Genomic DNA, 18,538 nt, shown 5'->3' on the forward strand with positions numbered 1-18,538 from the left:
AACAGCGTCATGATGAAAGCTGAGAGGATGGCACGAGCATCTCTCATTTTAGAGCAGCTGCGTGGCTCGGGGGAAGATTGTCACCCCTCTCCTCACACAGGAGCCACCCCTGAAGGAGCTGCCCGCAGCTTGTCCCCTCCTCGCACTGCGCTGACGGAGTGGTGGTGGCCACGGTGCCTGAGGCCCCGGGCGGGGCCGCACACGAGGAAATGCGTCAGAGCCTTTGCCCCGCGAAGCCCGGGGAAGCGCAGCAGCACCCGGGTCACGCACAGGCGGCCTTCCTCAGAGTGCTCAGGGAGCCGGTCTGCTTCGAGGGCTTACTTTAATGTTTAAAAAGTTAAGAGTTTCTCTGAGCGAACAAATTTCTTCTACAAAATTGCCTGTAGCAAGCATTCAAAAAAAAAAATCAGATTTTTTTTTTTTTTTTAACAGTGAGTGTTCAGAGATGAGGAAGATCTGTAATAGCTCCATCTGGTGACACTTACCCTCACCAGTAATGCTGTCTGCCTGCTCTAGCAGCAGAAAATGGAAGCTGTAGCAGGAGAGAGGCATTTGGATCATTTGTTACAACATTTTTATTGATGGAAGCAAGCAGATATGTGTGTTAGTGTGTTTCAGTGAAATTTATAGGAGCTTTGACAAAGAACGAACATGCTATGCCTTGTAAATGTGACATTATAGGCAGAACTAGCTATTTTTCCCAGGGGGTTCTACTAACCATTAGAACAGAAATTATGCAATTTTCCTCAGCATTTTCACCATCATGAAATGATTTTAAAAAAACCCCAAAGTTTAAATGTGCCTGACAATTCATATTGATTTTCTCAAGAACAGTATTTTGGAAAACTTTCTGAAATTCAGATGACTTTTTTTTCTTTTTAGCATAGTTAATTCTTCTAAGACTTCCACACAGGCGCTCATAGTGCACCTTACACAAGATGGCTGGTCCACAGAGCCTAAAAGCAGCATTAATAACTAAGTGAAAGCATATAAATGTTAGAAATCAAAAACTGAGGTCCTAGTTCCAGCTCCAGAAGAATGAACGTACTTTAGGAAAACATTGTTTCTAATGCATGGATGTGTTGTGTTTGAACTGTATCTGTAATTAGTTGGATTCTTTGCCTTCTTTCACATCAAGAGGTTTTGAGATACTTGTTTATTGCACTAGCACCCAATTATCTCCCTTTCTTTCCCTTTTTCCTTCACAGTTTTGCTTCAGACACAGACAAAAGATGCAGGCGCAACAAAACAAAGATTCTGGTCTTCTGTTTAAGTTAGTGATGTTCAAAGAGGGAGACTTAGACTGTGTCATACTGTGATCCAAACATCACAGATTGGCTCTGGATGATTTTATGCATTGGTAAAGTGAAAAAAAAATCCCTAAGTCAGCATCTTGACTGGTAAAGTCATACAACTTTGATCTCATACTATCACAACTCCAAACACTGTTATTCCAGTCCTGAGTAGCTTTGATTTGTTCTAAAAATAGAGATGGTGTTCTGCACATTTTCCTTCTATGACCTGTCATAAAACTCAGCTTTGATGCAAAAAATCAAAATTGCCCTATGCAGGTCTTTCTCTCCCCTTGACACGCCACAGAAGTAGCTATTTTTGCTTCATTGTTTGTTCAATAAACTCACATCAAGCACATAATGAAGTCTGGCAAGACGGGAGAATAGAAATGGTACTATGCAGGGATTTAATATTGCCCTTAGAGTTTCTTGCTAGCTATCCTTACAGTGGCACAAAGCTTGAGCATGAACTCTTGCATAGGATAGAACAGGCATAAGCTTGAGCTTCTAGTCTGAAGGCTTGAGGTATCAATAATGCCAGACTATTAAGAAGGAAATCAACTACTAATGTTTTAAAGCTTCTCACTGCTTCAGTATATGTATTTGAATATTTTAATCATGTTGTTATCAAGGAATGAAACATATTTTGTGCCTATTAGCTGAGGATAAGAATAAAGATGGTTTTTAGTCAGCTCTAAGTGTAGCTCTTTACATCATATTTTCCCCTCCAAGGAAGCTTATGTCTTCAATAATTTTTTGTGTATATGACCCCTCTTGTTTTCTAGAGGAAAGAGCTCTTACTATAATGTCCCATTTAACATGAACACAGGCAAAAGAACAGAATGTAATTTTTTTATTGTTGAGTCTTCCAGCAATTGCTGAACTTCACAATTGTCTGCCTTATGGAACTGAGCTGGTGGGCTGGGAGACAGAGAGAATGCCCCTGCTCATGCCAGAAGACATTACTTACCTTAAAGGGACAACTTTCTCAGGCCATCGTCTGGACTACCAGTTCATTCCCCAAATCCCCCTGCCTTTCTTCAGTTACTTATTAAATCATTGTTTCTTCAACAGGAAGCCCAAGAAATCACTGTTCACTCTGAATATAGGATTGTTCGTATTTAGAGTATTTATTGTGGCAAAACACTTCATAGGTTTCCTTTAAAAGACTTTTTTCCACGTTTAGGAACAAATAGACTCTACGTGAAGAAAGGGAAAACCATATCTGGTTTTGGAAAGAACACTGAATAAGGGCACATGCAAAGTTCAAACAGTCTTTTAAATAGTTTTCTCTCAGAATGTTTCATTAGTTTTGTTCACCTTCTCTAGTTTGTAAACAACTATGTAATCAATGAAAATATATTTAGCCTACCTTTAAAAAAAGATGTCTCCAGTATTAATTGGTAATAATAGTAAAATCATATGCAAGACAAAAATATTAGGATCTAGCATGCCTGTCCTTTAACAAGTTCTATTCCAAAATTATATTACATATATTAATTTCAACTTTGTAAATGTTGCATAATCTCAGATCTTTGAGTAGTCAGACAGTGATAAAAAATGATTAAGAAACCGGGCAACCTTTCTGTATTGTGAATGCTATTCATTTCAAACATTACTTGCTAGTAAAGTGCTGTTACAAGCAAAATGAAATCATTAGTGTCTATCGAAAGCAGATGATATTTTAGTAATATTCAAATTGTACTTGTTTTGGCAAATAGTTAAAAGCTTAGACATGTTTGTTTAGCCACCCAAACCTAATTCAGTATAAATAATACTGGTTTCCAATAATTCTATGCTAAAAGGCACATACTAATGTTCCAGCAGTTCGTTCAAGTGAGCTTTTGCATGTAGAGGTTTAATTGTGCTTTTAAATAGTTACTGATTCAGTATGACCTTGAAAGTGACATTTGTGCATGTCTAAAATACCTTCTCACAAATGAATCTCACACTCCGAAGGTGTAATTTCATTGAGATTATATATATCTATATAACTATGCTTGTTGATCTCTATAGATCTACATAGATATACACATATACATACATTCATACATACACACACAAAAGGGTATCTTCTGGAACAGCAGCAGAAAGTGCAGTCTATACTTTTTTGAATTGTCTTCGTAATGGAAAGTTCTCGGTACAGTTTTCAGATATGAATTGTCTTGGGATTTCTGAGATCCAAGGGATTATTTGTGATACTGCATGTGTCCCACATTACTCTCTTTCCTTACAGGCTGCTTCAAGCTCACTTCACTTCCAGAAGAGATGATTGGCAAATTATTTTCCATGTGATACTGAATAAGATGACCCACACTATCAAATACGTGGTCTTTGGTTCTCACCTAATGAAAGAAGCAAAAAAATGTATTTAGGGTTAGATGTGCTTATAACTGGTTGGGCATGAGCCTAGCACATTACAGTCAAAAGGCATTGAAGCCACTGAACCAGGATCATTAGGCTGTAGACAGCAATTCAGACCCATCCTGTGACCTACTGTTAGCTGACATGAAAGCAGAGGACCAAGTTAAAGAGACCGTATGTAGAACTGGGCTGATTCTGCTAAGGGGAATGAAATAACCTTTTTTTTTTTTTCTCTCCACAGAAGAGAGATATTTTTCCCTAAATCCCACTGAGGATTACTTTTCTGATTTACTCTGTCCTCTGAGAGATGTCACTCAAGAGCGCTCTTCTAGCCCTGAGCAGAAGCAAGTAGAATTGAAGTGACAAAAACCGGCTCTACCTCTTCTGTATCCAGAAGTGTGTTACTAATCAAATTCATTATTTAATGTTAGGGTTATTCTTCTAGCAATATAATAACAACTCAAAGGACGTATTAAGTGTATACCCTAATTATCAGCACGCGGACTAACAGCAGTATTTCAGTACCTCACTTCTATTTCCATGGTACTTCGATGCTTATAAGTTCTTGAATTGAACTTTCAAACCTACTGAAGTCACTGACTAAATTTAAATTAACCTGGATGGAATCAGATCAGTTCCACTTCCTGGAATGCACCCATGCATTTTGACTGAAATATCTGAACAGCCCTGGAATTTCAGTATATGAAACATTCATACCTTGCCCTCAGGATCCACCAAGAGCAGATGCTTTGCTTGCCCTCCCTGAAGTCCACTGAGGACATACTGACCAGGTGACGTTGTGCTCTCTCGCACCAGAAAATCCCCATCGTTGACTAGGAGGCTCTCTGCTGCTTTCCTGTTTAATTTGCCATGGTAACAATCTTCATTCTTTAGCTGTTGCTTTATTTGTGGCAGAACACAGAGACCAGCTGTGTTGCTTGTGGCACTCTGCTGAACAGCTTCCGGTAATTCTAAAATTAAATGAAGTGGAATGTATTGGACACTTCACCTAGAACTTCATCCTAAAAGGATGCGAGACAATATGTTTTATAGCTTTTAAAAAATTCAAATGGTTCGGTCCTGAAGCTGTGATCAAACCAACCTTACAGACTGTAATAATATGCACACATGAATGCACACAGCCTTCCAGTGCATTAGGTAAAATTATCACACTATCTCCTCTCATACCTTAGATGGGAAAGCCTTGGGTCGCTAGGCAACAGGAACTGGAAACAGGAATTTTTCTGATGCTCTACTGTTTTGAGTTTTTATTTCTTTGGTTGTATTAAAAAGTCAAATCTTCCCTGTTAAAACAAGATTTTCATTGTTTTTTAGCCTTTTTTTTTTCTTTTTTTTTTTTTTTTTAATCTTTTTCCCTTCTTCCTTAACAAGCTCTGAAGAGATTGTCATGGATCATTGGGAGAGTCATGTTGAGTGGCTCCAGCTATGTGCAGGAATGTAAGACAACATGGCCAACATAGCCAGAAGGGAAGGATTACAGCATGATGCATCTGCTATGAAAAAAACCGAACAATTACTGAATGTACTAACAAAACTGGGTGGTTTGGGATATAGCCAGTCAGACTGCAAATGATTCACAGGCAGGATTTTTCTAAGGAAAATAAGAGGATACCACTTCTTCAATGGAATTGTGCAACCTAAGGGTCCTCAGGATATAGCCTGAGCATAATACAGCCCTGGGTTGGAAATGTCTCAATGGTCACAGATTTCCTTTACTGTAGTTCTGCCCACTTTCTTGTGTGGAGCCAACTCTGACAGAAAAAACACTCAGTGGGAAACTGTAGAAGGCAAAGCTAATAAATAAAGTATTTTCAATAATGAGGACAATCAGTAGCAACTATATAGTCATTTAATGGATATCCACCACTTGGAGTCTGGAAATCAAGATTTAATTCGACATACATTTAATAGATACTACTGATCAAACGCTTTGATTTAGAAATTATTGGATGAGATTCAATGGTCACTTATGCAAGATTTGAGAAAAGACGGTCATAACGATCCCACTTTGACATTGTGTGCTACTGCCTGAGAAGCTGAGGCACCTGAGGCCACTTCCACCTTACAGTGGTTAAGATCTTGAGCATGCAAGGAGAACCCTCTTCCTTGAGGTATGGTGCAGTCCCAAGCTTTCACATCATCTTAAAGACTTGCTTGTTATTATTACCTGTGGACCACTATCGTCATTAATCAACTACAGAAGATGAAAGGTTACTCTGCTTGCTTACCATCACTACTTTTACTCTTTAATCCCCTTTATCTTGAATTTAACAAGCAAAAAACCAAACAAACAAAACCAAAACAACAGGAAGGATCTCTTCCCCCCATCTTTTCTATATTTCTTATGAGGAAACCAAAATCCTTCTCCATGCACACAGATGACAAGACCCATCCTTTCAAAGCTTAGAAAGATATGGTATTGCAATGGGAACCTACTGGCCTGACGCAGTGGGCTCCCATGGATCTGTGTTGTTGCTGTACCACGGGCTGTACAGACAGCGGAATGCAGGGTCTGTGTGTTGATGTAACATGGATCATCAAAAAGATCTGTTTTGTAGGCAGGCTTCAGTAACATTGCCTCTTTTTTTGTCTTCTGTGATCTTTCACCACAATTACCTGCAATTAGTATATAGTATGCACAGACTTCCTTCTTTTTTTTTTTTAAACTCAAGTTAAAATAACTGTAAAAGTTGAAATAGGAACATTGCTGTTCTGATATATACCACTAAAGTCATTCAGAAGAAAAAAAATTGGAAGATGAAGTCATTTTTCATTATGGCTAGAAGGCACAAGGTATACTATGCAAAATGGGTTAGAATGAAGTTTTCAAAAATGTTCTGCACTGATTCACTTCTGCTTCAATCAATGTCAGCAGTAAATCCCCCACTGACTGAAAAGAAATTAATACATATGACTACAGAAACACAAGTCATATACGTTGTTTGTTGCAAAACCCTTTCCTTCCCCTCTGCACCACAAAAAAACCCCAACACGTAGGAAGCTGAACAATTCTCTTGCTATTCTGGTGGAGCAGGGAAGATGGAGGAGGTTGGCGCTTTGTGGCTCTGCCTGGATAGCCAAAGCCACATCTATCAGGTTAGGATCCAAGTCTAGGAACAGGCTAACAGAATACCCCCTGCAGGGTACGAAAATAATAGCACTTCAGCTAGCCAAATAGCACACATATTTTTGCTCTTTAGCAAATGTTTTATTCATAGATCTATTCATTCATTCTTTTATTTGTTCACCCTCTCTTTGTAGAAACCATTTGATTCTCCTTTCCTTAAATCAGAAATAACATAAACTGAGCTATCCCCTGCAGACAATGTAACAGATCACTTTAGAGCGATGCAGGTGGGAATTCAAAAAGGACTTTATTGTGCAGTGAGAGAGATGAACTGAGAAAATATGCTCCAGGCATCAGCTGTGGCAAGGGAAGTCCAGAAGGGGATGGAGGCTGGTGGTCTCAGGGGTCCCAGAGAGCAGGTTTTGCTAAAGGCAAATTGATCTCGGCACAGAGCCGCCCAAGGCAGGGGAAGGGCACAGCCGCACTGAGAAGCCAGTGACGCTGGCACCGAGGGCACAGGCTCTGTTGGAACAACCACCCTGTGCTGATAGTTTGGGTCTCGTCAAGCATTTGTAGGGGGAAGGGGTATTTTCAGAGACCGATAAGCAACGAAGTATCTTCCTTTTTCAAAGGGTATGAAAGGGAATAAAACAACAAAGAATATGAAAGAGAATTAAAAAACAAAGAGCTACTGTACAGTATCATGACAAGTAAAACGAGTAAGTCTGCCAGCAGACACGAAGATAGATTAGTGGCCTTTAGAAAAGCTGTAAGGCTTTTTTGTCTGCCCTTCATCTAGGGAACTAGAAATGACCCACTAAGTAGAACGCTTTTCACTATTGTATCGAAAGCCAAGGGGCAGCTCTTCCAGGCAGTCTGCCTTGGTTAATTCTGCATATGCATGAGAAGGAAAACAGAGTACATACCCACAGGTTTGTTTTCTTCTGGGCAATTTTCATATATATTGATGAATGTCGGGCTGCCCGTCTGTAGAAAAAGTGTAAAAACAGTCATGTAAAGTAGTCCCTTAGAAATCTCAGGTAACTTTAAAATATCCATGCACCATTTAATTGGGATACAGGTGACTAAACGTATCTTCCTCACCGAAAAATGCCCATCTCCCCAAATAATATTTCATGCTGATACTCATCTTTCTACAGGGCATCATGTCTGGACATATGCCAGCCTCACAAAGACTCTTAACGCTCCAGTTACATTTCTAAGGTTTAGTGTATACAGTATAACTCCTAGGTAGCAAAGTTCAGATTTTCTTGTAAATGTTCCTTGCAATAAAAGCAAGGAGAAATAACTAGCCATCGTGGTTTGAAAGTGAAATAGTCACCAAGTTGTACGAGCAGCACTAAGAGGTCACCAGAACTGAAAGGAAAAACAAAAAGTAACACCCCATGGAAAAAAAGGCATTTGTATTTACATGCTGCAGGGTAACTCCTTGCAACAACTGGCGAGCTTCGAATGCAAACTCAGGAGGTAGTCAAACACCTTTTTAGAGAACTGCTGGGGAGGCGCAGACCACCAGGCCCACAGCCAAGATCTGGAGCATGGTTGAGGTTAACAAAGCAAAAAAAGGATGGAGCAGCAGCCCAGGAGCCTGGGAGCAGTCGCCACCAGACACAAGTAACACTCAGGAGCAGCAACTTTTTAGACAGGACCAACTGGATTCCAGCAGGCACGTCTGAGTGCGCTCCCTCTGAGCAAAGCGGTGGTGCCTGCTTCCCTGAGAGGGGAAACACCGGCGTTTCCAAGAACTCGCACAGCAGGCTTCGAAGTCTGTGTAGCCAGTCTGAACTCGGCTGGTTTTACTCCCTGATTGGTTTTTATTCCCCACTATCCCTGGCTGATTTAACAGAGCCTCTTGAAACACTCCGAGGGTAATTAATGTTGCATATACACTGCAAACTGTTAATGTATGTATAGGTTGTAGAGCATAATGGACAGGATGAAATATTTATCAGATCACAGAATCAGGAGCCAGGAGGTCCCAGATTTTGCAGATGTTCTCTCAGACAAGCCATTTAAATCTTTATCTATTTTCTTCTCACAGCTAACGAGTGAACAAGGGAATATTACTTGGTCTCCTAAAAGTCCTCTAAGGACAAAGCAGTTAATATTCAGAAAGTGCTTTGGGATTCAATTATGTACTAAGCATCATTAAATCTAGCCTAAAAAACCCTTTCCCAGGATAATCAGGACCTGGTTCTGATGTTAATGCCATCCTTTACACCACAGCAAAACCACGGTGCGTTCATTCCCATAATAGGCAGCAAATACTTATCCCAGAAAATGATGTACTTACCAAGCAATACTGCTTTTTGCACTGTGTAAGACAGTTAGCCCTTTGGTCTGTTTGCACTTTCATTCGCATGTCTAACACTCCACCGGTGGGAGGTTCTTTCCCTGGAATTTCATTGTAATATTCATGATCCTCCCTCTCCTGTGAATTCCCAGCTGATCCATTAGCATTTGATGCCTCGCTGAAAAAATATGGGGGGGGGGGGGGAGAAGCAACTGATGTAATAACTGCTTTCTAGTGTAGGCAAATATCCCCAGTGTCTGCACATCGCACAATACACAGATTAGCCATATGGAGGCTGTAAAGGGCTTTGGGCCTGAACTTTCAGAGCTCTTTATTTTTCCAGTTCCTTCTTCCCAAATTAAAAATGGAGTCATCACAGTTTGGGGTGCAGGGAGGTACAGTCCTTTTCTTAGCACTGGGCAGCCCAGATCCCTTTTCTTTGACTTGAAAATATAAGAGCAGCCTACTGAAACTCTAAGACAAGGATGCCAATGCATCATCATTCATTAAGGTGTCCAAATGTAGACCATAAAACTAATTCCTCCAGCTTCTTGTCTCAACTGTATAAATTGCCAGGACAGCGGGGACTCGCAAGACAAAATTAAAACCTCATGGCATTCAGTTAGACAACCCTGCAACTGTTTTAGAAAATCAAATATTGTTTAAAAAAAAAATTGTAACTTTCCTGAGTGCCATGTACCCTGATTTTAATAACCATAATCAATATAACTGTTCTGTTTCAGCTTGAAGAAAACACTGAATGACACGAAGGAGAGCGCCCAATGTTTTTCTTGAGCTAAACCAGAATGATGATAGTTTAAATGTACAGCTGATACGCTGCAAAACAACTAGGTGCTTCCTGTACTGTCTCCGGTCCCAAAATAAAAAGCTCATCTCAAATCTTACTTCCCTGTTTAACAAGAATATAATTGGATAAAAGGCCTCGAGCAGGAAAGAGATAAAGTTCAAGTAGTTGATTATGTGATATGCAGTGCAAGTATTTGATTATGTGATTCATAGCAGTTTGGAAGTGAGTGACTCATTCACACAGCAATATCCGACTTCTCTGCCCGAGGACCGTTCTCCGAGGCTGGCTGCGGGTTAGGCTCAAGGAGGGAATCTAATTAGCCTCTCTCATTTCTCCTCGCTCTGATTTACTTGTGGCATAACCTAGCAGAGTTTCATAGGAAAGGCTCTTCCGCTGGTTATTGTCCCCAGGGAACACAGACCAGTATTAGCAGTGGAATGGTAAGAACCACTATACAGAATGAAATAAATATAAACTGGAGCTGGGGCTGCTGTTATGTAATAAAACCAGTTCTGTTGCATTGCATCAGGCACTGTACCAGTGACACCGCCTGCACAGCGACTCCCGGTGCGCAGGATGCAGTTAAGCAGCGTTACAGCTTTACCTACTGATGGAGGTAGCAAGTGATCAAATTTGGCATAACAGTAAAGAAAAGACTAAGAAAAACAGGCATGGCTAACCTGTGAGGACAGCCATAAATTAGAGCAAGAATTGTGTCGCTAGTGCAATGGAAAAAGGGTAATTGAAATAGGGAATTGCGGTCCAGAAATTAATCTAGGCCCTATATTTTGAGCAATGTGCAGAGGACAGGGCTTCGCACTTGAAAGTGCCAAGCAGTGGCTGTGTTTATTTCAATATATGAGGCTGATGTAAGCCACACTAGGTAGAATCTGAGGCCACTGCCAGGACTTGAGCAGAACAGCAGAAAGGTGAATTACAATGGCTTTTTTTCCCCATCACACACTTTCCACAGCTGCAGCAAGCTTAAACTTGGCATGGGTCAGGACTGAGCTCAGAGTGTGTGCGTGCGTTGAACTTACTCGGACGGAGTAATTTGGACATTTGTTCCGCTTACTCACATGATAAGGCTGTTTTAGCTAAGGAACAATGTTGCTAAATTCTGTGTTACGTACCTGTACAAACGTAACACAAATCAACGGAGTTTGCTGGAATAAGCTAATTTTAGTCTATTATATTCTGTGCATACAGCATATATTACAATTAGCATATGTCCAGAAAGCATATCCAAAGCATCTTATTTATATATATTGTTTTCCTGAAAATTACTAAAGAGAAGGAAACCACCAGTTAAGTGACTGAGAATGTGCTGACCTTTCATTAGACGTAACCAGGCTGGATGGGTTCTTCAGGTACTGTTTGAACCGGAGCTCAAAAGCCTGCCCTATGGTGTTTATCACCTCCTGCGCCATCCCATTGGGACATTCCAGTATGTGGCATGCTGCAAAGAGACACCTTACTTTAATTAAGTAAATGCACTACATACCAGAAGAGACAGACACGAGCTATATTGCTTACAGCAGAAAAGCTGGGCATGAAATTATGCATCTAGTTAGCTTTAGGACATGATACAGACTGAGATTTTTGATGTGTTAAGGAAATTGCTCTAAGTAGTTTTTAATCACAGTATCAACTTATAACTCAATCAAAAAACCTCTCCATTTATGCTTCCAGCATGGAGTGCTCCTGCATCTCCTTTCGTCTCCTTGCCTGGCAGTCAGCAGAAGCAGGGGAGAGAACCAGCCCTGCCAGCGTGCAGTTTTCACGTGAAACAGCATGAACACACCAGTATGGGTGGCTCTGGCAGCCTGGGGCAGGGCTCCCTTGGGGCAAGACCATGCTCCTGCCACCAGTCCTTGTTCTCACGCACAACTTTGGGAAACTCACTCCAGTAGTGAGTGCCCTGTGCCCAGGACCAGCTCTCCCCTCTGCAGAGCCACCATGAGATAGCACTCAGGGATGGTGCTGGGCCAGCTGCCAGCCCTGCCTGCAGGCTGCCAGGGTACAGGAGTTCTGCACATCCCAGCATCAATACCAGGATTTACTGGTGAACTCACAGGGTACCCCAGGTTACTCAAAATAGCGGTGATGGAGCTACACAGAGGTGGCAGGCCAGACCGTAAGGCTCCAGCCCATCTTCTCCAGGAAGCATCCTGATCTTCTGAGCCATCCACAGCACCTTAGAGTGAGCTCCCACTACCAACTTCGTAGCCATCGGCAGTGCTGCTCTCAGAGCTGTCTGGCATGAAAGAAGCAGCCAAAGGCCAGTCTTTCTTGTACTGCAGGCAAATAATGAAAACGATGGAAAGGGATTTTATCCCCTGGGTTAGCCTGCAGAAGGAACAAGGTCTCATACACCTGAGTATATACCCCACTCTGCCTTCCAGCAGCACGCCCAGGAGTCTGGGTTAGATGAGGAGGCTCATTCACTACCCTTCCCTCATCTGGGAGCTGTCCCAGAGCAGGAACCTTGCCAGGCTCTGCCCTTCCTCCCCAGGCAAGGCTGGCTTGGGAAGGCTCCTACCCCTGCCTGGAGCCAGCAGCTAGTACAGCTTTAGTCTGACCTGCAGATTCTCACCTCGTCGCACAAAGAATACGACGTTTAAAGCCACAGCCTGCATACCATCACCCAAATCCATACAGGGAAGGCAGGAATTGTACAAAATATTGAGCTGTTCAGTAGCTTTCTTATTTTAAAACTCAAACATTCCTTGGTACAGATAAAGCAACCATATAAACATGTATAACAATCTGAAAATTGTTTCCATACCTCTCTGATTAACAGGATCTTTTGCTACATACGCAACGTAGTCTGTTGTATCCTATAGGAAAGGAGACAACAAATATCTTGAAAATTATCATTATGAACAACCCTACCACCATAGCGAAGCAACTGAGTATAGAGATATATATTTTTAGCTTTAAAAAGCATGCTTCTTTCAGGGAAAACAACCGGAGGTACTAGCAAAGAGGGCTAAGGGAAGGATCAGCGACACACTGGCGGCTATCAACACAGTAATTGTCCTGAAATCTTTTTCTTGTAATAAATGCACTAGATCATTTGGCATTCTTGGGGATTTCCATAAACTGTGTTTTCAATTCCAGACTCTGCAACAGGACTAGAAACATAACTGGTGCCTCATGAGGAGGCAATGCTGCTCTTTTCCACTGCTCCCATGGAGCTCAAAGCCTCTCCTGTGTAACGCCTTGGGGCTGCCCAGCCGCCAGTCACAGCTTTTAGCTGGGACGGACCTTACCAGTACCAGTGGAAGATAAAACGGTGCTAATATACTGCAAAGGACGAGTTAGAATATTCATGATTTGTAGCATGAAGATTGAGTTTTGAAGGCATCTTAGAGAAAAGCTGATCTTTAAAATACTGCATAATACAATAGGTATCTGATCTCAATTGCTGCTGCCTGATTTTAGTCTGGCTACGATCAGGTTAAATTACTCTGGATCTCAAGGCAGCTGCTGAGATCAGACAACCTCAGTATAATCAGATGTCTGTTTCAGATTCTCTTTCCAGCCAACATTGAAATAATCCTCAGGTTTTCCAGTCAAACTGAAAAGGGAACTGGAATAGAAAAATTAACATTTCTAGTCATACTGCAAAAGCAAAGAGTCGCTTGAAAATTCAGTGTTATAGTAAAAATGGTGAGGTAATGAATAACATTCTTTTAATTATTAAAGATGCATTTTGTTATTTTGGATCTTTAAGGCGGGATGGGGAAAATGCAATTCACAGCTTAAAGGCATGGCTCTCTTGAGGGAAGATGCAATCAGCTGGCAGGAAACAAGGCCCCCATTTGCAATATGCACAAGAACAATCATTTAATAATTCACAATGAAGGACACAAGAGGCAGGTCTTAGGGCCAGCAGAACTTGTCCTAGATAGTTTTTTTAAAAATCTCCAAAGTTAATATCATTAAAACAAAGCAAGCTAAATATTTCTTATGCATTTAGTGAACTCAATTTCCTTCCTCTTCCTTTCAGGTTTTTCTTAAAGTTCATAAATATTTTAGGATACATTTAAAATAAATTAGATCTAGAGAGCAAGTAGAAACTAAAGTTACTAGAGCAGTACCTGCTATTTTTATATCTTTGTAATGTTTATGTACATGCACGGATGACTTTGCTTTAAGAGAAAGCCGGAATAGGCTTTATTCTTGGGTAGAATATCTCTACTCCTTAACAGTGCAGAGCAACACTGAACTGTGCTTAGACCCTAAACGTAGGGGCAGGTGGAGAGGTATGTCCTGTGGAAACTATCTCCCATTTTAAATGTAAAGGGAATTTTGGAAAAAATTACCTGAATAAGCTGCGCAAAATCGCCCCTTATATGAAGGGTCACTAGGTTTATAGTTACCACTGCTGAGCAAGACCTCCATTTCACCTATCGCCCCAGCAAGAGAAGCATCACCAGCTGCACCACCAAGCCCATTTCCTGCAGCACATCTGTGTGTAAGCACATCTCTTGGTGGTCCTGCCATTAAGCGCTGACCCGACCCAGCCCTGTGTGGCCAGTGAGATCTGATGGGAATCGCTGTACAAGACCATTGCAGGATAATAATATATACTAAAAAAAAAAAAAACCAAACCCCAAACCAAACTAAAAAAGATAAACAAGCCCTGGAGAATTACTCATCCAACCTGCTGAGCAGAGGTCTGAAAACACATCCCTGAATTTTCCAAACTGGAAATGTTACATAAAGACAAACTAGACAGCCAGCATCTAGGACATGGTACATACTTCAAAACCAAGTCAGCGTAAGGACATATTTAAATTGTTTAACTATCAAGAAAAGTGGAATTTGGAAATGAAGCATGGCGATGTTCAGCACAAGAGCGCATCAGCACTTGGAGCTACCTGGAAACTCACATCAGGAAAGCTCAGCAAAGCCCAAGGACTATATTGTACACTGCGGTGTATTAGGGTAGCACAGGCATCTAAAGGTGAAATTCGAACTTCTCAGACTCTCAAAAATGCCTTAAGCTTTAAATGGGATCACAAGGATGTAGCAGTTTGGCACCAGGCCTGTGCTGTACCTGCCTTCTGGGTGCAGGACTGACAGCACAGAGCCTGCACACGTGCTCCCTCCCCACCTCCCAGCCCAGCTCCGGAAGCCCCAGTTCTCAGGCAGCTTGGGCAGCAGCTCTCTGAGCTAAGCAGCTGGGCTCCGTACATCATCCACGTGGCCCTCCAGAGAAAAAAAAATACTGTTTTTGTAACACATAGAGTGTTAAATTCAGAACACTAGCAGGGCAGGGCTTGTTTAGATTCAAAGAGGGAATAGGGCATGTTTATGGATGGCAAATTCCCTGCTTACAATCACTCAGTAAAGAGTTTGGAAGAAGACAGGAAACCTCTTGCTTGAAAACATCAATGACTTCATGACTATGATACTAGGAGAAAAACCCATATCTGCAGGAAGAAGGTTATGCCACATCTGTTCTCATAGTTGTTTGACTTAATTTACCTAAACATTTAGAAGTGCCATTGCTAACGGCTTTTTGTGACAGGTATTAGATTACAGGGACCACAGAACTGATTCAATTCCTACATTTGTGTGTTCTTATTTTTAGATCCCCAAGTCTAAGGGTTTTTGAATGAACTGAGGCTCACTGATGAGCAACAGGAAAGTTAACTATACGTATCTATCAAAGATCTACTGTGTCTCAATTCCATGTCTCCTTTCTAATCTCAGTCCCTCAGTCTTCTTATATTACTGGTCATGATTCAGAAGTGCAGTATAGTCTGTTAGTGCTTGTGGATAGGAAGGGATGAAGCAAAGTATTTGCAGGTACTTTTATTCTCATAATAATTTCATTATACCTGCAGAAGTATATCTTATAAATCAATACTTACTGGGTCACCTCCAGAAGCAAATGAGATAGACTGCATGTGATGGTTGGCAATAATCTGAAAAGCATGACAAACTAGTTAAACGTGCTCATGTGCCACACATTTAGAAAACAGAGCATATATCTTCATAGAACAAGCAATTAAGTTCATGACAACCCAATCCATGCACATATCATTTGTGAAGGAAGGAGATAAAACCAGGAATATTTCTGAGACTACCCATTCATGTTTAGCAATGTCTAGATCCCCGAGTAATCTTCCTTAAAGGGTTTTCAGAATGAATTCAACCACCAACTTCTGACCTGGTCAGTATGAAGCTAAATGAAACTTTGAAAGGGTAATAACTGGAGACACTGGATGCATTTACAAAGTCTTGAGATATTTATTAATTTTAAAAATTACCAACAATTTTATTTAAATGCCTGGTGTATATAATGGTGGTGTTTTTACAAGCAGGCCTCACTGATACTCTGATCATATTCTCTCTCGACACTAGCACCAAACTGTTAACTAGTAGAAATTTCACTAGCCAGATCAAGCATCAACTTTTCTTGGTTCCAAACACTACCTCATCTCTGAGGACAAACTGTTCTTTATTATAAAATCAAGTGCACTAGATTGTGCAGGTATGAACCCAATGAAACATGGTGGTGGCGCAAGAATAGAATAAATAGGATTTTCCATTTGCAAAGATCTAGTAATGAAAGACCTAGAAAGAATTTCAAGACAGTGCCCTGCATGCCCGTGTGCGCAGTGACTGGGCACGTCAGTGCATTTGGAAGGAGATCTGTCCAGACAGCTTTTAGTCCTGTTACAAACAGGAACAGGTTAAAAGGACCACACTTGAGCTGCCAACCCCCAGAGTTTCACCTGCTGTAGGGAAGCCCTGTGCTCCTGTACCTGAAAGAAGGGAAACCTGGTGCAGTAAACCCTTACCCCTCCTAGCACAGAGGTCCAAGGGACAGGAGACCTCTGTGCTGCAGGCAAACCCCCAAAAACTGCTTGATGCTCACAGCACGGCAGCAGCTTAGTGCAGTGATTCCTCGGAGCCAGTGAGCCAAAACCACCTCCCTGATGTTCCCCTGCTCCAGCTTGGAGCTGCTAGACCCAGGCGAGATCAGGCTGGGAGCTGAAGCCAACAGCTGACAGAGGAATTAGGTGGGCAGGACAAAGCTCCTCATCACATCTGCCAAGAAGGGAGCACACCCCAGTTCCAGGCTCTCGGGAACACATCTCGATGGAACCCAGAGACTTTGCATAGTATAACTGATTATGCACACATATTACCCAGCTGTAAAATAGCTTTAAACGACACCAAAGCCAAGATCTGACTCATTATTTATATCAATTTTTTCCCCTGGGACTTGTCAGAAACTCCAGTCGGGACTAGTGCCTTGTTTATTACGCACTGTACAGGCAGAGACACGCACAGAGAAACAGTTTGCCAAGTGCTTAAGGATCCCTCCCCATGGAAGACATCATCATAAACAAAAAGGTTATGTGCTGCATGTCCAATTCCTCTAAAGTACTCTCATTTGTAAATTCAGAGGCATCATATAATTCAGCTTTACCAGGCATGCACAAGAAGACTAAAGGGTGCTGCTTTCTCTTCGAAGCGCCCAGCCTTTCCTTCAGAAGCCAGGAAAGGAGGAGAATACAGTAGCATGGAGAAAAGGACACTGATTTATATGTATCCTACCTGCTGCATGTCAACATTAATCAAAGTGAGGCAGCTTGTTGAAATGGTCAGCTTTATATTCAGGCCAGAAAACTGAAGGTTACTTTTGCCAAGTACTGAAGACAGAAACTTCACTGGAGGCTTTGAACAAAGAAACAAAAGAAAGAGGCAGTCAGCTGAGTCTGTCAGGGGCAGAAATATATCAAAGTCAAGTAGATTTTACGATATCTTACTGAGAATTTCAATGGAGCAAGGATAATGGCTTGATCAAATGCATATACATTTTTCTAACAAATATCACCTTTGAATACAATACTTGTAGGCATGGTTTTTATGTCAATAATGGAAAAAAAAGTTTTAAACCAAAATCCCAGTGAGCTAAACGTTATAGCTGGCTCAGTAATTCAGAGTGTGTAATTTCCTCGCTGAACTCTGCTTCATTTCCTAGGCATGAAGCATTTCTGAGTGAACCAAGAAATTCTCTCATGTATTCATCTTTCTGGAGTATGTTCATTCCTCCCGAGCCCCACAGTTGCAGAAGGAAATCAGTAACCTCCACTGGACATGACCCAATAGCAGCCACTGACATTGCCCCTCACTGCATCCCAGTTATTAAATAAACAATCAACCCATTAAACACTGCCATTTTAGTTGTTTAATTTTTTTTTATATAAATGACAATCAGCTAATCCTCCAGTGAACAAGCTCCCTTTTGCTATCATAAAGGCCTCCTACATTTTACCAGCCAGAATCTAAAACATGTAAAGCACTGAGCACTGCAAAGGCTGGTAGGAGTAGGAACTCTGGGCAAAGCTTTAATCCTGAAGAAAATAAGGTATGGCACAGCCTCAGCCCCAAACCAAGCAGGCTAAATGCCCTGCTACAAGTGCTCTTTCATGTTACACCGAGTTCAGATGGATTAATGTGCATTAACACCAGCATGGACTGAAGCCTGTTAGGGAATCGCACATCCGGCTTATCAAAAGCAGATATAGAAAATTAATCGTTCAGCTAAAACAGTATTTACCTTCCGCTTTTTTATAGCTCCATTTGTACCTGATACAGCTTCACACAGCCGACTTATTGCTTCCCTGCAAATAAAAAAATAG

At 41.4% G+C, this 18,538-nt stretch overlaps 1 protein-coding gene across 4 annotated transcripts in view; it reads right to left on the bottom strand.

The window, feature by feature from the left end:
• Window positions 1–2,398: 2,398 nt before the first annotated feature.
• The window catches only part of SHC4 (SHC adaptor protein 4), a 33,386-nt gene continuing 17,246 nt past the window's right edge, over window positions 2,399–18,538 (bottom strand). For 2 of the 4 annotated variants that reach the window (XM_054837424.1, XM_054837427.1), the window contains exons 3-12: window positions 18,457–18,520; window positions 17,451–17,570; window positions 15,755–15,808; window positions 12,655–12,706; window positions 11,199–11,325; window positions 9,059–9,236; window positions 7,671–7,731; window positions 6,114–6,293; window positions 4,374–4,627; window positions 2,399–3,637 (exon numbers count right to left, since the gene is read on the bottom strand). In XM_054837424.1, coding sequence (XP_054693399.1) covers window positions 3,482–3,637; window positions 4,374–4,627; window positions 6,114–6,293; window positions 7,671–7,731; window positions 9,059–9,236; window positions 11,199–11,325; window positions 12,655–12,706; window positions 15,755–15,808; window positions 17,451–17,570; window positions 18,457–18,520 — 1,246 coding nt within the window. In that variant the 3' untranslated portion in view covers window positions 2,399–3,481. The remainder of the gene's footprint in view (window positions 3,638–4,373; window positions 4,628–6,113; window positions 6,294–7,670; window positions 7,732–9,058; window positions 9,237–11,198; window positions 11,326–12,654; window positions 12,707–15,754; window positions 15,809–17,450; window positions 17,571–18,456; window positions 18,521–18,538) is intronic. The other 2 variants (XM_054837425.1, XM_054837426.1) reach the window with 2 other exon arrangements.

This window comes from Grus americana, chromosome 10 (assembly GCF_028858705.1).
Source record: "Grus americana isolate bGruAme1 chromosome 10, bGruAme1.mat, whole genome shotgun sequence".
In the NCBI taxonomy this organism is placed as follows: Eukaryota; Metazoa; Chordata; class Aves; order Gruiformes; family Gruidae; genus Grus; species Grus americana.